General features: G+C 36.4%; 1 protein-coding gene and 1 long non-coding RNA gene across 2 annotated transcripts in view; one reads left to right on the top strand and one right to left on the bottom strand.

The window, feature by feature from the left end:
• Positions 1–20,253, top strand: part of LOC138715491 (uncharacterized) — a 74,626-nt gene that overhangs the window by 39,525 nt on the left and 14,848 nt on the right. The window contains exons 9-11 of the mRNA XM_069848459.1: positions 3,834–3,978; positions 5,064–5,215; positions 7,564–7,746. Coding sequence (XP_069704560.1) covers positions 3,834–3,978; positions 5,064–5,215; positions 7,564–7,746 — 480 coding nt within the window. The remainder of the gene's footprint in view (positions 1–3,833; positions 3,979–5,063; positions 5,216–7,563; positions 7,747–20,253) is intronic.
• Positions 17,987–18,797, bottom strand: LOC138715685 (uncharacterized). Its single transcript, XR_011336545.1, has 3 exons — positions 18,746–18,797; positions 18,448–18,520; positions 17,987–18,356 (listed from the first exon to the last, which is right to left on the bottom strand). It is a non-coding gene; the product is annotated as an uncharacterized lncRNA (long non-coding RNA).

Raw genomic sequence — 20,253 nt, 5'->3', positions numbered from 1 at the left:
ACCTATTCTTCTGTTCGAGTATTTTTAGTAGGTCATTTTATGTCGCTGTATCAACATCTTAGGTTATTTAGCGTCTGAATGAGATAGTGATAATGCCGGTGAAATGAGTCCGGGGTCCAGCACCGATAGTTACCCAGAACTTGCTCACACTGGATTGAGGGAAAACCCCGGAAAAATCTCAACCAGGTAACTTGCCCCGACCGGGATTCGAACCCGGATCACCTGGTTTCGCGGCCAGACACGCTGTTACTTCACAGAGTCCACAGTTGACAGAGAGTCTTTATATAAAGGTGTTGTTAGGGTGGAAGGTGTTGAATGACAGTAACGTCAAGGAGTAAATTCTTGAGATAAAAGCGACAGAATTTCCCTTTGCCATTTTGCATTTTTTTATTTTTATTTATTGGGAAATCGACTTTGTTTGAGTTTAATATAGCAAAGGCAGCTCGAAACCATGAACAGAAAGAATGCCATCGGAGGAAGCACTTCGTTTCAACATAGAACACTCCGTATAAAAATTAGTGACCATTCACAGAAGTTCATGTTATGCGTCTAATGGGGTAAAGAAGGCGGTGAATACTACGAATTGCTTCCTAGGAATGTAACCATAACTGCTGACATGATATATTGCCAAAAACTCAGACGCCTTGCGGTCGCAAGTGAAGAAAAAGCGACCGGAAGGATTCCATCAAGCGCTGCTACAACACGATAATGTACGCCCGCACTCCGCTAACATGACGGAAGCAGCTGTCCAAGAGCTTGTTTGAGAAGTAATTCCACATCCTTCATATTCTCCCGAATCTTGTACCCTCAGATTTCAACCTTTCCTGTTCTCTATCCAACAATCTTCGAGGGAGCTCTTTTGATAACGAAGTTACTTTACAAACATGTCTTGACGACTTAATTAACTCCAAACCAGCAGTTTAATTCTTCAGATACGGAATAGAAAACTGCCCCAGCGTTGACAGAGAGTCTTTATATAAAGGTGTTGTTAGGGTGGAAGGTGTTGAATGAAAGTAACGTCAAGGAGTAAATTCTTGAGATAAAAGCAACAGAATTTCCCTGTGCCATTTTGCATTTTTTATTCTTATTTAGTGGGAAATCGACTTTGTTTCTAAAAATAACTGCAACATTTCAATAAGTTCAGTAATGTTTCCAACGAATGAAATACTCTTTATTCGCAGCAGTGAGGGAAAAGATGTAAACAAATACTACCTGCTGCAAGCTCCGCTCTGCAAAGCACTTTATACCCAGCGGTATTCAGGCCTTACGGTAAGCATCCGTCTATATTGTGACTTTTATACAACAACAATGTGACTTTTATTTCCAACTTTACCACACACCCGTCAACAATGGATATTTCACTCAACACAGCAACACAGTAGTCGTTATTGCACTGCACAGAACGACAGCGACAATTCACGTGTATTATTGAGAAGAACAACAATGTACTCCTAATCTCAACTAATGTTCACAAAGCACTATGTACAGAACAAAACTGTCAGTTCTCAGTTCGTTCGCCTTGGCTAGTTCTTCTAGCTCACTCACTAAAGTTCACTGTACGTCGAACCCAAGTCTTCCAGATACAGTTCACTGCACTTCGAACCCAAGACTTCCAGATACAGTTCACTGCACTTGGAACTCAAGACTTCCGGATACGCCGCACTCGCCTAGACGCTGGCACAGTTACGGATCTACTCGAGTTCACTGCACGTCGAACTCAAGACTTCCACCCAAGACTTCCGGATACGCCGCACTCGCCTAGACGCTGGCACAGTTACGGATCTACTCAAGTTCACTGCACGTCGAACTCAGATCCTCTGGAAACGTCTCCGCTTTCCAAGACAAGAATATCTAGCTCTCTCGCAGCTGCCTAACTGGCTGACTCTGTCGGCACTCGCGGTGTTATTTATTTATCACGATTGTCTAGAATGTTCTGCGTCACGAAACTTCTGGTCCTCCATAAGAATCTGTTTTCAGACGTTTGCCCTGCTTTCTCCGCTCGGCGCTGTAGTTTTTTTCTTCCTCGCTCCGCGCCGCGCCGCGCCAAGCGTCCACCGAAGCTTGAGCTCCGCTCCCCCCTCCCCCGGCGCCTTCCCCGACGCGGCCAGCATATTCCGGCCTGCCGCCACAATATTTTGGTAACAGCGTTACCAAATGTAGGCCTACATTACTTAGGGCCGATTGTATAAACCATTTAAACTTAGATCAGAGGTTAAATTGATCCTCGTTCTAGCTGAACTTGGAATTTTGTGTTGTATAAAGTCTAAACTGAGATTAATTTGTCTTAAACTAAAGTCAACTTTGACTGAAGAAATTTCTCCGATTAAGTTAGATGATCCAAATTCGGTTATTTCTTTTCTGTTTGAAATATACGAGTGGCAGATTGTGCAAAAAGAATAACCATTATTATTAATATTAATAGATATGGTGTATATATATATACATATATATATATATACATATATATATATATATATATATATATATATATATATATATAAAATATTCAATTTCTTGCCTTAATACACAAACATTCTTGTATTTTATAAGGCTTTATCGTGTTCAGCAGTATCAAATCACATAACCTATAATCGTATTATGTTTATAACAACCATTAATTATTTATTAATGGATACGATAGGTACATTCATAAATTTTCAATTACCTGTATTACTAAACGAAAATTGTCGTTTTATAAAGCTTTATTATGTTTAGCAGTATCAAACACCATAACATGATAACAATTTGGAGAACGGTCAACCTTCTTCTTATTGTCCACCATTATTTAAAATGCATAAAACAAACCAGTGTCTCCAACAGAGTGTACGGAAATTCGCCAAAAAGTAGTTGGAAAGTCGCTAGATTTCTCATTATCAACAAAGAAAGATTAAATTTTGTCACTATGGGGTGCTAAAAAGGTCGCTAAGTCCCTATTTAAGCAATATAAAAGTTAAAAGAAATAGTCGTTGAAAAAGAGTTAAGGTCGCTAAATTTGCAATACTGAACAAACCTGCAGAACAAGGCCCGCGCACTAAATACTTCACCTGTTTATGCCAAATCCTTTTCACGTGAACTTGGATTGCATTTGAACCAAGGTAATTTGATCGCAGAAAAGTATTATACAATAGAAGAAGTGTCTGAACTCGGTTCACTTTCCGATCTTCGATCAAAGTTGATCTTTAGTCAGGGAGTTTTATACAATTGGGCCTTAAATTGATTTATTAGTAAATTAACGTATTAAAATAATCTTAAACCGTAAACATGAAAACATTTGTTGGAAATGAGTACTCTAATGCAAAGACTTCTATAAAAATGACTATTTTTGAATGAGTTTAAAAAGTAATGGAATCAAAACTTATCATGTAAAGTTGTAGAATAAGTATTTCTGGGAAATGTAAGCACAAAGGAACAAAAGTTAGAGAACTTTTCTATTCATACTATGCCGAAGATTCGTGCCTTAAAAGGACTGCCATTCAACACCATCTACATTTTAACAGTTCATGTCACATGTAAATTGACATTTTTGGCGCCAAAATACCTATGCTTTGGCATAATGGAGCTGAACCTCATAAAAGTTTTAATTTATAATTGCAATAGATTGCATTGCCATATTTCAACCATCAAAATTCTTGATGAAATCTCTGAGTAATTAATTAGATAAGAAACGTAGAAAACTATCCACTCCGTAAAAGTTGAAATATCTAAAAACTGTATTATGAAGGCAGCTACAAGTTGGTCTTTCTGTTTGCTTCATAGACGTACTTATAAAACAAAGATTTCCAGTGAACTTTCACTCATTCTTGACTTGTGAATACTTTATATTTATGTTGCAGGTATTACCGTCACTGTCGGTTCGCTGAGTAGTATTCCATTTCTGTACGGTGCTGGGAAAATTATGCGACAGTTCGGCCATGTTAATATCATTATCATAGCCTTCTTCTCCCACGCAGCACGTCTCATGGGCTACTCTTTCATTGAGTGAGTGGTCACATTTAATTTACACAACAGCAATACTAAAAAAGTCTCTTCCCGTTTTATGTTTCCAATTCACTGCGGACTAAAGCAAAGAGATGCACTATCACCTTTACCTTTTAACTTTACTCTAGAGTATGCCATTAGGAAAGTCCAGGATAACAGACAGGGTTTGGAATTGAACGGGTTACATCAGCTTCTTGTCTATGCGGATGACGTGAATATGTTAGGAGCAAATCCACAAACGATTAGGGAAAACACAGGAATTTTACTTGAAGCAAGTAAAGAGACAGGTTTGGAAGTAAATCCCGAAAAGACAAAGTATATGATTATGTCTCGTGACCAGAATATTGTACGAAATGAAAATATAAAAATTGGAAATTTATCCTTTGAAGAGGTGGAAAAATTCAAATACCTGGGCGCAACAGTGACAAATATAAATGATACTCGGGAGGAAATTAAACGCAGAATAAATATGGGAAATGCCTGTTATTATTCGGTTGAGAAGCTTTTATCATCCAGTCTGCTGTCAAAAAATCTGAAAGTTAGAATTTATAAAACAGTTATGTTCTTTATGGTTGTGAAACTTGGACTCTCACTTTGAGAGAGGAATATAGGTTAAGGGTATTTGAGAATAAGGTCCTTAGGAAAATATTTGGAGCTAAGAGGGATGAAGTTACAGGAGAATGGAGAAAGTTACACAACACAGAACTGTACGCATTGTATTCTTCACCTGACATAATTAGGAACATTAAATCCAGACGTTTAAGATGGGCAGGGCATGTAGCATGGATGGGCGAATCCAGAAATGCATACAGAGTGTTAGTTGGGAGGCCGGAGGGAAAAATACCTTTGAGGAGGCCGAGACGTAGATGGGAAGTTAATATTAAAATGGATTTGAGGGAGGTGGGATATGATGATAGAGACTGGATTGGTCTTGCTCAGGATAGGGACCTATGGTGGGCTTATGTGAGGGCGGCAATGAACCTCCGTGTTCCTTAAAAGCCAGTAAGTAAGTAAGTAAGTAAGTAAGTAAGTAAGTAAGTAAGTATAAGTAAGTATTTTCATTCCTTGCTTGTTGCTGGTTTCAGAAATCCGTGGTGGTGCTTCCCATTTGAAGCAATCGAAGCGCTTGCCGTGCACCTGATGTGGATCGCCGCTGCAACATACTGTGCGATGCTGGCTCCGAAAACACTTCTCGCAACACTCATCGGTGTTTTAGGAATGGCACATTTCAGTTTAGGTCAGGCGAATTTAATTAATATTACGATATTCCTTTTCTCATGGTTTGAAGTTGTGTTATAGATTGGACTTCAAACAATTTCGTATCTTAACTCATTATCCCGTCATTTTTATCTATTTTTTCATATTGTTTCACTTCAATGTTTGATTTGACTTCTCCTTCCATTCGGTTAGTAAAGTGTTGGTATAATATGTTTTGCTAATCATATACCCGTTTAGACTATACTTGGCGACTGGTTTACATTATGAGACACAAAAATTGTTCTATACCCTAGAAACTGCATTTCGTCTTTGAATAAATAGAGAGAGAAAGAGAGAGCTCTGGCGCAAGCACGTGTGTGTTCTAATAATGTAAAATGTTTATCGTTCTAATTATAGAAAAAGAGTTTTACTTATCGTAGGACTAATTTACTTCCAGGATCGTCATTGGTTAAAAATATCCATGGGATATTGAAAATTATGCTACCCCTTGAATACTGCTAATGTCTTGATTATACATCTTGATTATACAACTTTTAACACTGTATCACTTCGGAATATGTATGATAAGACTTTCTGCGTTAAATTTCAACGTACCTCGTTTACATGTTTCGACCTATTTATGGGTCATCTTCAGAACTGGTCGTTGTTGGTCTTGGCGCCAATTGTTCTGTTTCCTATGACATCTCAACACACAAACAACACAAACAAACAAATACAACCACACAGGCGTATACAAACTCAAATGTAACACCTGCAACAACTTCTACATAGTTCAGACAGGCAGATCGTTTCAAACACGTTACAAAGAACACATCACAGCCATAACAAAATTACAAAACACCTCCACATATGCACAACACATCACAAATGCTAACCACATCCACAGAGACATTAACACAGACATGGAAATACTACACATCCAACCAAAAAGCCAGAAACTAAACACACTAGAACAATATGAAATATACAGACATACAAAAACACACCCCAACGAAATTCTCAACACACAACTCAACTTCAAAACATACACACTCTTTGAGTCTACACTATACCACAGGAACACACCCTCACAGGAAACAACAAGTGGCGCCTAGATCAACAACAATCAGTTCTGAAGATGATCCATAAATAAGTCGAAACATGTAAACAAGGTAACGTAGAAATTTAACACAGGAAAGTCTTACCATACATATTCCGAACTGCTAATGTAAGTCCATTTCTAAATTCAATTAATTTCACGAAAGAATAGTAGTAATATGTTAATATCTTCACCACTATACAAACGTTGTAAGCAAAATATCGTGCTGTATGAATGTTACGGAACTGAAATTTATTTTTAAATTATAGCAAAACGTGAACGCTAAAAATTCTGTTTAAAACTGAATAACATTCTACGAAGACTCCTATCTCCTCCAAGACATATTTTTTCTATGTCTATTTATGATACTTTCTTCTTCCGACTTGTTTGTTCTCCTCTGTAATTTATAAATAAATTTATCGACTAGTTGTTCTATGGCAGATCTTTAGCGACAGGAAAAATAATTTACTGTAACATTATTGTAGATAATGAAATTCTTCCCTGTAACTGATACTGTGTATCCTTCACATATAGTACTCTAAGTGCTAATTATTTTGTTAATTCTTGATTCACACAGTTTCAACCAGCCCTGGTATAAGAGGGGTAGTGAAAGGGACGGAGAAACCCCCACCCATGTCCACCGCCTTATAAACAAACGTGCAGTAAGGCTCTATGCTTCAGTGATGAATTTTATGCAACCAACGAGAGACGAAAGTTCGTAAAAACTATGATGCCCGTCTGATACAATCCGTCACTGACCTTCCTGCCTGCTCGTACAACACCAAAACATAACTGTCTCAGCCGGGGAAGGTGGGGTGGGGAGTTAATGGGTGGTCAGTAGAGACTCAATCGAGTTAATAACACTCAGACCTGTTTTTACACTTGTATATCACTAATAATACGTTAAAACTTGTTAAAGGAACAACTTTTAATAATATACTTCGTTAACTAGTGTTGCAGGTAAATAATGTATAGTAGGCCTATACCTTTGTGACTAGTTTTGACGTCGTTTCCGCCATTATGAAACATTCTAGTGAGGTTTTGCTCGTTATTTTGGCTTCTTCTTGCTGGTGTCACTATGGAGAGGGATGTGTAGATAGTGGTTGGTATTTTTGTGTCGAAAAAGTTGTGGATTTTGAAATTCAGTTGAGTGTTGAGGATATGTTATGTTTGTGTGTTTGTCTCTTTATATATTTTGTACTTTTAGAGCACGTTCACTTTTTGCCTTTACTTTGTGCACATGCCTGGTATATAAAATATTTAACACAAATGTTTTAAACGCTGTCTAGGTCGCGGAAGTGGCAGCTATCTAGGAGGCTGGCTAATCAGCGAAGTGGGCACCAGGGAATCTTTCCGCATCATGGGATTCATGGCCATTGCTGGTGGAGTGGCATATGGACTGCTTCACTATTTTTGGTTGAGGAAAGTTGAGCTGAAAGGTAGAGACGATGATGCAGTCGCTGCTGGAGCAGGTAAAATGTATTATAAGTTGTAAAGAGCACTAAAATAATATAGTGTGCACACCTTGCTATATCTTGAGCGATAGCGACCATTAGATTGAAGTGGGAGGTACCTGCTGCGCATGCGTAACCCTGATTTCTACACTCTATCTACAGGGACATCATTTTATTTTTACTAACATTTTCAATATTAACTTGCCTATACCTCTGGATCGACGCCGTTTGCTACCCCGTTCCACGACTGAACTTCGATGATACTGGCGTAATATACAAACAAATCACTTTACTAGATATAGGAGGATAGAAAAGTAGTTCATTCATTTACATAAACTAGGAAATATTGCGCTTTTGAGTTTGATAATTTTCATTAGGTTTTTGTTTAATCAAAATACAGTATAGTATTAACAATAAATAATTTTACTCACGAACTGAGCTGTCCATTTGAACGTATTCATTATGCAGTGTATATTATACTGTCTACAGTACATTAGCGTACAATATACAGAATGAAGTTCAATTGAAAAATAATCATAATATGGATATTTAAACACATTTTTTAAAATGGTGGCCGTTCATTTCGATACAGGCTTCAGTTCTATTGTGCACATTATCGCACTATAGACTATTGTACCTAATCCTAATTACTAGTTTCGTTCTTCGTACTAGTAAATCATGTTGAAATAATTCCGTACCTACTCTATAAAAGGGTACTTTAGGTACTGTAGATTCAATCTTCACTTCTGCCCGATCCGAAAAGATAAAATTACTCAGACATGCTATCTACTGTCCGTTCAAGTGGTTATGTCGTAGGGTCGTAGAAAGGGAGGAAATCACGTGACAGTTAATTACTTAACAAGGCCCTTTTATTCAAGTTATTTTAAACAGTTGTATAATATTACGTAGACGTCCAATTCTTAACAGAAATTAATATTCTGAGAAAGGAGCTAAGACAGCCCAGCCACTAGCTGGCGAATAAAAGCTGGTGGGGGAAACCGGGATACGACGTAAGCAAATGGACGACAGTACCTGTGCGAAAATGATTCAATATTGAAAGCTCTTTCGTCACTGGAAAACGCGAACATATTTTTGGAACGTACTGTACCGTAAGGCTACTACGGCTGTATATGCAGTCTTGGATCTGTGTGGAAGACGGTTGAACTTCATTAGTAGAAGGGGTGGGAGTGAAGTACATTAAAAAACTCAGGTACAATAAAAATTGAAGTAAAAATAAAATGATGTCCCTGTACAACACATCAGTTATATTAGACCGAGGTACATGGGTTGATTTTTTAGTAGTGGCAACTATGCTGCAGCGATGCCGTGCAAAGAAACCAGGCAATATCGTTTATACTACAGGTTGCTTACATGCCTCCCCTCTCTCAGAGCTAATGAACTCGCCCTCCCCCACCATGTCCGTTCACAGTGACAACAATAAGACGAGGAGTTGTGAGCAACACTGTTGCCACGTCAGCGGTTTTGCAGCTAAATCTGTTATTTTCCGGAGTATGGTCAGCTACGGAATTTTACCGTTAGCGGCTAGCTGTTTATTTGGTGTTTTTTTTTTACGATTCTGGCAGAAGGAGACGATATTTTTAAGTATTTTTTCTGTAAAGATATAATTGTTTTTATATGTACTTGCGGAAAACAGAGTTTAATATGGTATTATCACAATTTTTCATTGTGCGAGTATAAAATATCGACGTTTTATGTGAACTCGACTTGGTACAAGCACGTCCATTTCCTGCCTCTTCCATTGTTGTTGTACAAATAAGGTATGCCGCATTTTGTTAAACTCTTAGTCTATTCATGTATGCATTGTTTGATATATTCAATCATAAAGAGTAGATAATGAACTGAATTATTATTATTTTCATTTATGATAACTTATAGAATGATATATTATTTAATTTATCATTCCGCATTATAGTTTATGTAACACAGACGACATACTTAAAACCAGACTTATTGTTGGCAGGCACGTCTCCAGCTCAGTGTGTAATCAGATTACGAACCGACTGGTGTGATTGTGAATGTGATTGTTTCCGGTGTGTCCAGTATATTCTTGAGCTACTTCATTCAATTTTGAAGAAATATGCCGCGTATAACTCTATACGTTCTAAAGTTTAGATATGTGTGAAAAAAACATGTGTTGAAAGATAGGTGGAAGAAGGTGCCGGTGGTAGCTGGGAAGCTCAGTGTATATGGTGTAAGGTGATATATTGAATACAAAATATTCAGATTTAATTATCCACTCGATTTTGCATAGAACAGAGAGCCTACAAAGTGATACAGACTTTCCATAATTTAGCCAACATTTTTATTAAATTCTCCAGTTCCTAAAACTGCATAGTTTGTATTTCAAATTTGGAAGTGATGTGCTAAGGAAAGTCTGGAGTTTTTCAACTACAGTTTGGCGGTTTTTTTAAGCTTGTGCAGCGGTAAATTGAATTGTGAGTTGGCAACACTGGTGAGCAAGCGGTTGCAGAATATAGTCGCAATGTTTTCGAAGGAGAACAGAGTAGTGATGGGCGAAGTTGTTCTTTTCCCGGAACAGTTCCGACGGTTCCGGTTCCGAAAAAATACTATGTTCCAAATAACAGTTCCGAAATAACAGTCACCAGTGGTGATGAGTCGGAGTCGTTGAGTCGTTCAAACGAACGGTACAGTACCCTCCCTCTTCACCATAGACAAATAACACCATGCAGCTCACACTGGAGCACTCATAGGCATGACATAGTACACATTCTTATCTATAGATGGCACTGCAATGCACATTCGAATCGATTTTGGAAAATTGCTGTGCATGCGGACAGAACTCAAAAGCTTAATGTTAGTAATTACACAGCTGTTGACTACAAGGACAGAATACAACACTTTGTTTTCGTACATAAAGTTATAAAGATATGGTAGCCAACTAAAAAAAAAAAAAAACAAATCATTAATTTTTATTTTTACTTTTCTTAATGCACAGTTATAATAATAATAATAATAATAATAATAATAATAATAATAATAATAATAATAATAATAATAATAAATATTACAAGTTCATAAATAAAAAAGATATATATTGGCAGTACTGAAACCTGGAAACCCCGCAGTGGGTTAGTAAAATGTTGGAATCGCATCTTTACCAAAGTGTAATTTAAACTTCGCATTAAACATCGCTCTCCAAATCAGTACTTATATGGGTAGTTTCCAACAAATAATGCTACAACATTTTTGTCGTTCTTTGATAACAAAGATAGCACAAAAACTTTTGCTTGTCAGACTTAACCTCAACAAACGACATACAGACATTGTAACTAAACCACTCATTACCATTTACGACTTTAACCTTTGTATAGAATCAGCTGATCAATTAATTAATAATAGTATGCGTACTTTATGACTTTGTAGAATGTTTATAAAACAGAATTAGTCAACTAATGGTAAAATAAACCATAAAGCGGGAATGAATATTACAGATTATTAAATACTTACTATAACATTACAGATGATTGGCCAGTGTTACAAATGTTGATATTAAAGTTCGCGCCACCGCAAGGATTTCAATTTCCATGCGCCCCCCTCCAACCACGTGAGAGTTTCAAATACTAACTTCATCCAACGAAGTTCCAAGTACAACATAAAGAACAACGAGAACAGTGTAACTGCTGCTGTCGTTGGTTCATCGGAACAAGCTCCGACGTTCCGACTGTTATCTCGGAGTCGGAACATACCTTGTGCAACGCGGTACTGCGAGCCCGCAACAGCTGGGCACGTGAGCAGCTCGGAGTCGGAACACTGTTATTTCGGAACAGGAGGTTCCGACCTACTGTTCATTTTTGCAACAGTTCCGAGGGAGTCGGAACATACCTTGTGCAACGCGGTACTGCGAGCTCGCAACAGCTGGGCAAGTGAGCAGCTCGGAGTCGGAACACTGTTATTTGGGAACAGGAGGTTCCGACCTACTGTTCATTTTTGTAACAGTTCCGAGACCGGAACAGTTCCAAAATAACTGTTGTGTTATTTTTTACCCATCTCTAGAACAGAGGAGCTTGTTAGAAATTCAATGTGCTAGACGTCGCACGGCACGACAGTATCATCAAGGACTGCAAGAGGCTTGCGGTGCGGCTGCGTTGCCTTACTGAACAGTAGCAAGGTGGGTTAGAGCCTTCAGACAAGGACGCGAAAGTGTGTTGGACCAGCCTCGATCTGGTCACCACCAGTAAGTGACGAACATGTGCAGGCTGTGTCCACGTTAGTGGAGACGAATCGGAACTTACCGATTGGCGCCTTCGACTGTGCTTCACATCCTGAAGGACCGCCTGAAAATTCGGAAAATTGCCTCAAAATGAGTTCCGCATGATTTAACGGACATGCAGAAATGGCAGCGATATGAGCTTCTCGTACTCTCTTGCAGCACTATGAGCACGAAGGAGGGGTCTTCTTACGGCATATCATTACAATTGATGAGACCTGGGCCAGATCTTATGAACCTCAGCTGAAACGCCAATCGGATGAGTGACGTCATCACGGGTCACCATGAAAAACAACAGTTTGACAGACCCCACCAATGTGAAGGCTATGCTGATTCTTACCTAGGATTGGAATGGTGTGACCAACGAGCACAGGATGCATAGAGTAGACATGAACAGCTTGGAGGTGAAGCCGCTTCTGTAGACCGTCGCCATTATGACGCTACCAAAACATTGGGCTCCCGGTTAGCACATGGGCAGTTGATTGTGATGTCGCATCGTTGTTTTAATTAATAAATGAACTAATTTCAATATTCCTACATGTGCTGCGTATGGCTGCACAAACAGGTTTTCAAAAAAATTCCTGGAATAACTTTTCACAGGTAAATGCGCATGTGTGAAATGTACTTATTACCGGTAGATAATAAATGATTTAGCCTAGGTTAGTCGGTTAGATTCGTATTGTTCACGTATTTGTTTGATTAAGAGAAAGGATTAGTGCATTGATATTATTGTTATTAATTTTTATAATCACTAAATCAGACACGCTTTGTACGAGCGAAGCTAACCTAACAACCCAAGTTGGAAGGTTGTGTCGCGTGCTATAGAAAATGGGTGTACCGAGGTTTCTCTTCAACCGAATGCACGTATTCGTTTGATGAAGAAAAAGAAATAGTGTATTAATATTATTGTAATTAATTTTTATAAACACGAAATCAGACTTATGCTTTGCAGACTTAGTAGGTTCATTAACTCGGTCGTGATCTAACTTGACCCACTTGGTAATAAAACTTCACTTTTGTTCGCCGTTATAATCTAATTATATAATATAAACGAAGAGCCTATCAAATATTATACGGTTAAGAGCATTCCACTTTTTCTCTAAACAAAATCGGGACATCTATACGAAATACTGGCAAAAGGAAGAGAATGATAATTTGCGTTAAGAAGCAAGTTGCATGATTAAATCGAAGCAAATGGATCAACCTATAAAAGTAATATTATTATAGGGTAGCATTTTTATTGGACTAGTAGAAAAATAAGGTCAAACTGTTATCTTCCTTTTTTATCATTATTGTTTGTTTAACCTTCCAGAGTACCTATTAAATACCATACTGCAATTTGAAGAGCTGTCAATTTAAATAACCTGTATATATATATATATATATATATATATATATATATATATATATATATATGTGTGTGATTTATCGATGACAGTTTTGTAATTTTTGCTAAAAAAATACGTGCCTAGCGATTCTGTATTACGAAACAGACAAGAAAGTGTGAGTCCTCCAGGAAATTAGGGACATATGGAATTCTTATTATCATAAGATCTCCTATAACGTAATAGCTATTTTGCAATGTTTTGGTAGCAACAAGATGGCGTCAGGTCCATCAAACCGGCTTCACTCCGTCCAATGGTATTAAGATGCTAGTGTCTACTCTATGTATTCTGTGCTCGTTGGGTGTGACCTTAAAGCAGCAGTGACCAAAAGTCGAACTGCAGTGATTACACGCGACAGACAGCCTATGTAATAAGGAGACGAAGGAAAGGTACTTGGCATGAAAACTACAACCAGTAATGGTTCCTGTACTAACATCTTGTTCAATCCCGCGGATAAAAATCTCAAGCTTTGCTGTATCAGTAATGTCACTGCTGTCATCAAGAGCCAGTGAATAATTTACGATTTTTCTTGCTTCTTTTTTTTAACCTTCATTCTGAATATAATCAGAAATTTTCTAAATTCTTCTCTCGATACTTGGTCCAGAAATTCGTAGTTTTTCAAAATCAATAAACTTCTTATGGACAAGTTATTTAAGCTATTTTAATCATTACTCTTTTGAGAAATTCTGTTCTATTAAAAGGCTTTAGAGTACGAGATATTTCAAACCCCATTACGTAGCTGACTTCCTTACATTTATTTATCTTATCTTTCTCTTCCTGGCTATTGACATGTCAATTCCTGGCGTTTAACAGTTCGTTGGCACATAATATTGAATCAGTTTTTCTACAATGTAATTATTTAATGAATAACTAATAAGTAGTTACTCTCATCTAAAGATTAAGAAGATTAAAATTGAGATGAAAGCTAATAATTTTATCCTTCTAGGGAAAAGATCTAAAAATATCAATATTCATGAACGTACAGAAGAATTATAGAAAGACATACTTAGTAGTCAGTAATAATAATAATAATAATAATAATAATAATAATAATAATAATAATAATACATTATTCAGCGTAGCAATTAATGTTTCTATATACTCCTAATTGAACCGTTGAGCAAAGTAAACATATTACATTTTGCCCGACAGAAGAACAAAAAAGTTCTCCTTCTCATTCTTTACGAAACCACCTCTTACTGCTTGTAGAGACAGAGTTTGTAGAGCAACATGATACCGCCACTGCTTGTACGTGAATGAAACACACAGCAATGTACAGGAAACTCCTCGTACCCGTTTGAATGTCTGTGATTACACGATGTAATCACGAAACCCCCTTTGGTCACCGCTGCCTTAAAAAATACCGTTCCCCCAAGACAGAACGTTAATGCGGAGTACTACTGTTCGAAACAATCTGCGAGCAGCTTTGAGAAGAGGACGGTGACACTTTATGGATAACCCGCCCATCGTTCTGCATGACAATGTTAGAGTGCATACAGCAGGAGTTGTGTCTGAATTGTTCAATCGCTGGGGCTGGGAAGTGCTCTATCAACCGCCAAATTCTCCATAGTCCCTGCGACTTCAATCTAATCTCTAAGATGAAGGACTCACTTCACAGGATTCGCTTCCGAACAGTTGAAGTTTTACAGGCAACCGACCACTCTATTCGTGCCATTAACAGATTAGGCAATGGCAACGGGATCCAACGGCTTCCGCATCGCTGGGCACACTTTGTACGCAACGCTGGTGACTACATTGAAGGCTTGTAAAACTTAGAACCATGTAAGTATGCTATGTATCCAGTGCCGGATTTAGGCCTAGGCAACCTAGGCAGTTGCCTAGGGCGGCAATTTCTCTCTATCCTCTCTTCCTTTTTTCTTTTTTTTTTTTTTTACAGTGAAATTTATTTTTAAAACACTTGGTAAATCTTTTCTGAAGTTCGTTCTTGAACACCTTGTGGAAGTCGGAGATTGTTTTGTTATCGCATTGTCGCGGTCGCGGCGAGAGTAAAAGGAAAGTGTGCAGCTGCATAATTATATTGTAATACTGGTATCAAGTTATTATACAGGGACATCATTTTATTTTTACTTCAATTTTTATTGTACCTGAGTTTTTTAATGTACTTCACTCCCACCCCTTCTACTAATGAAGTTCAACCGTCCTCCACACAGATCCAAGACCGCATAATACAGTCATAGTAGCCTTACGGTCATAGTAAACAGTACGTTCCAAAATATTTTCGCGTTTTTCAGTGGCGAAAGAGCTTTCAATATTGAATCATTTTCGCACAGGTACTGTCGTCCATTTGCCTACGTCGTATCCCGGTTTTTCCCCCACCAGCTTTTATTCGCCAGCTAGTGGCTGGGCTGTCTTAGTTCTTTTCTGAGAACATTAATTTCTGTTAGGAATTGGACGTCTACGTAATATTATACAACTGTTTAAAATAACTTAAATGAAAGGGCCTCGTGAAGTAATTAACTGTCACGTGATTTCCTCCCTTTCTACGACCCTACGACATAAACACTTGGACGGACAGTAGATAGCATGTCTGAGTAATTTTATCTTTTCGGGTCGGGCAGAAGTGAAGATTGAATTTACAGTACGTAAGGTACTCTTTTATAGAGTAGGTACAGAATTATTTCAACATGAGTTACTAGTACGAAGAACGAAAGTGGTAATTGGAATTAGGTACAATAGTCTATAGTGCGATAATATGCACATTATGACTGAAGCTTGTATCGAAATGAATGGCCGTCATTTAAAAAAATGTGTTTAAGTATCCATATTATGATTATTTTTCAATTTAACTTCAGTCTCTATATTGTACGCTAATGTGCTGTAGACAGTATAATATACACTGCATAATGAATACGTCAACATGGACAGCTCAGTTCGTAAGTAAAAACACTTATTGTTAATACTGTACTGTATTTTGATTAAAGAAAAACCTAATGAAAATGATCAAACTCAAAAGCGAAATATTTTCTAGTTTACGTAAATGGATGAACTACTTTTCTTTCCTCCTATACCTAGTAAAGTGATCATCGAACTCCAGTCGTGGAAGGGAGTAGCAAACGGCGTTGATCCAGAGGTATAGGCAAGTTAATAATAAAAATGTTAGTAAAAATAAAATGATGTCCCTGTACTATGAAACTGCTTAAATTTAACGGCTTGTATAAACAAGAATGCATTTTTGAAAATCAAATTGGATGTGTGTTTATTATATTATCGCTATGAATAGTAACCACAACTCTCAGTTACATTTCCAATAACGTCAACAATACTATTTAATCACTTCCAGCATGTGCACTATATAATTCGATATGAAAGGTTTATTCTGCAAAGAGTTGGAGTTAATTTTTCAATTTACTTTATACTTCCTATCGAAGTAAGAAATACTAGTAAAAATTAGATGGCTAAGAACCAGGCTGCCCCAAGTCCGTTTCGCTATTTTCTTGTCTTTTTTTTAGGAGGGGGGAGACTCATTTTAAGTTCCTGACTTTCAAAGCTGGACATGGAGCACTTTGAAATAGCCTCATGGCAAGCTTATGGGGAGTAATATTTAAAATTTTGTTCGATTCCTATAATATATGCAGAGAAGGACATGGAAGATAATGAAACAGGACTTTCCTTGTTCTAAAAAGGTGGACATAAGACTACTTTTTAGATCAAGGAAAGACTGTTAATGAAACAGGCTGGTTCTCAGCTGTCGAATTATTCCACCAACGAAACCAATGCTTAGAAATAAACCACAGCCTGCCTTTCACAAATCAATTCTGTTTCAACAATGAACAAGTTTCTTTCCATCGAGTCTGATGTGCTTCGTCAAATCGACTTTGATGACATCATCAATGCTTTTTCTGTGATAAAAGCGCGAAGGAAATCTGTATAATTCACAAGTAAAATGTTTGTATTTTGATTCCAGTAATTTTTCTGAACTGTGACATTTCATTTAAAACTAATTCAAACTAAACATGATCTACATAATAGCTGCTTGTAAATTGTTTGTGAGAGTTGGGAGCGACAAATTTTAGCACTATACCTAAATCCGGCCCTGGATGTATCGAGAAAAAAAATAGTTGCCAGAACTAAAAAATCAACCTATATATTTGATCAATGTTTCTAGTTTGCCACGTGCAAACTTTCGTTATTACAGCTGGCGCCAGCGTTTCTGGCGTGTGTCCTACAGCATAGTGCCCAGTTTGTGAGCATGTTGCTAGTGCAGATGAAATGGTACTACTTCCTATACACGTCACATCAGCCATTTTCCAAATACAGTTGTCAGACTGACTACGCTAAAGTAAGATACTAGTACTTAACGTTCCCATTACTTATTTCACACGCCAAAAACTGTGACGCGAACTGTACTATAATTATAATGTTAGAAATTTAATTTTTCAGTCGTTGACTTTACTACTTTATATATTTTGTTAGGTGTTAACCTTTACATAATAAATTGTGTGATGTATGAACGTTTACGTTGACCATGTCAACATCATCAGATACACTCTGTCATTTTACAATATCAATACTCTCAATGTTATCTACACAATTCACATACAATACATGTTTACTGTCATATGAAGGTAAAACCTATTAAAAATTATATGAATTAGTTTTGTAATGTTGAATTGTGGATACCCCAACTGTCAACAATTAAAATATACTTATATTATCATGGGTATATTCTTTGCAAATCATCACATGTGAACGATAATATGAACGATGTAATGATATGAGGCTAAAAGTAAGATAAAATATAAAAATGATGAGCTAACTCTATTTAATGCTTTACTATGCATGCGAGGGTTTGCAAATTACAATATTTTGTTACAAGGTATTCGCTTTTCCATATCATAGTATAAAATTCTGGCCTGTTATAACTGCCTATATTTTGTAGATCTTGGTGTTATTGTTTATGCCAATATGTTGGGTTTAAACTGTTTGTAATTAATCAGATGATGGGCGTATGTTCTGTTGTTGTTCATGTTACACTGAAAAATAATCAAAGTCGTAGGTAGTTAATCTAATTTTGAAACTGATGGATTTGATTTTAATAATTGTAATGTATTAAATGAAACTTACGGATAATTATTCAATGTAGTAGTGATGTTGTAGAAGTTTATTTAACATGGTGTGAATCGAAAGTCTGAAATCGCTGAAAGAAATTAAGTGTTGAAAATTAATATTAGCTTAGTTAAAACAAATGGTGCAATTTGTTATATAAATTTGATTGAAAGTCCGGTTTCAATTAATGTTGAAAAAATGGGATGGCTACGAAGTACACTAAATAAAATGTAAATGTCGGCAATAAATTCTAACTTTGCTAGAGCAAGTCGGAAATATTTAATTATATTAACTACATACATTGAACAATACTCACTAGTTGTGGAAGTGTTTTCTGTGGATGTTGGTCGTGTACTGGCTAAGTGGAGACTGTGTACCTGTGTTTAACATAGTTTACGTAAGGAGCAAATAGTGCGCGCATGAATACACCGCATCACATGCTGTATAGTGTGTTTTGTAAATTGGGCAAATTTTCATTAATCAATGATTTATCTTTTTTATAATATTTCGAAATATAATATTCTTCTGCCGTGTTTATTTGTGTATTATCTTTATATGTTTTGATTATTGTTAGGGTATCGCTTATTGATCCAAGTTCATGTCCATATTGAATGAGATGGGATGCATATTTAGATTTTGTTCTGTTGTGTTTAAAATCGGAGATGTGCTCTTTGTATCTTGTTTTAAAATTTCGTTTTGTTTGCCCAATATATTTGGCATTACAGGTTTTGCACTTTAACATGTATACTCCTTTCATGTTAATTTTATCGGTGTGGTGTAACTGATTGTTGATATTATTATTTAATTTATTGTTGGTTTTATATGCTAATTTTATATTTTCTTTTTGGAAAAAGTTTGCTAATTTGTTAGAAATTACTTTATTGTATGTTAACGTTGACCATGTTTTGTTATTTTCTTTAGTGTTCCTGGATAAAGTAGATGAACTTTTCGTTCTTTGTTCATTTTCTTTTTTATGTATTAGTTTTTTAATTAAGGTTCTGCTATAACCATTTTCTTTTGCGATGTTAAAAATATTTTGTATCTCCTTTCTATATTTTGTGCGAGATAAGGGAATCTGTAATGCTCTGTTTATTAAATAATGAAACGTGCTTAATTTATGAGAAAAAGGATGTTCTGAGGTTGCTGGTATAATATGATTGGTGTGTGTTGGTTTCCTATAGATATCAAAGGATAAGCTATCTTTTTGTTTTATTATTTTTATATCCAAAAATGGTATGGATTTATTCTTTTCCAATTCAATTGTAAATTTTAGGTTGTTATGGATTTGATTGAAATCATGTACGATGGAATCACTATTCGTTTTGTTGTTATATATTATAATGGTATCGTCTACATATCTGCGGTAATATGTTATATTGTGTTTATTTAATAAATTTTGAACATGGTTCAAAATTTATTAAATAAACACAATATAACCGCAGACACAAAATTTCTCTTTTTGAAAAAAGTTTTTCTTACAACGGCAGACTTCTATTTAATAAATTACCCGGGTCTATTAAGCACTTAAATGCTGAGGTTAAATTCAAAAAAGAATTAAAGAAATTTCTTATGGATGGTTGTTTTTATTCAGTACAAGAATATCTTGAATGTTAGTTTTTACAGTTATTAGATGTTAAGTTGCACGTATATATTTATTAATAGTAGATGATAAAGGTTTCATAGATAATTATTAATTCTAGGTTTATTGTGTGAAGATTTGACCATTTTAGTGGTAGTGTTCAATCATTTGTCAGTATTATATACCATCTTATTATATATATCAATATTATTTTGTAAATGTGTATTAGTTTTAGAACTGTTTCT

Source organism: Periplaneta americana, chromosome 15 (assembly GCF_040183065.1).
Source record: "Periplaneta americana isolate PAMFEO1 chromosome 15, P.americana_PAMFEO1_priV1, whole genome shotgun sequence".
Classification (NCBI taxonomy): domain Eukaryota; kingdom Metazoa; phylum Arthropoda; class Insecta; order Blattodea; family Blattidae; genus Periplaneta; species Periplaneta americana.
This window is presented reverse-complemented; position numbering and strand designations above follow the sequence as displayed.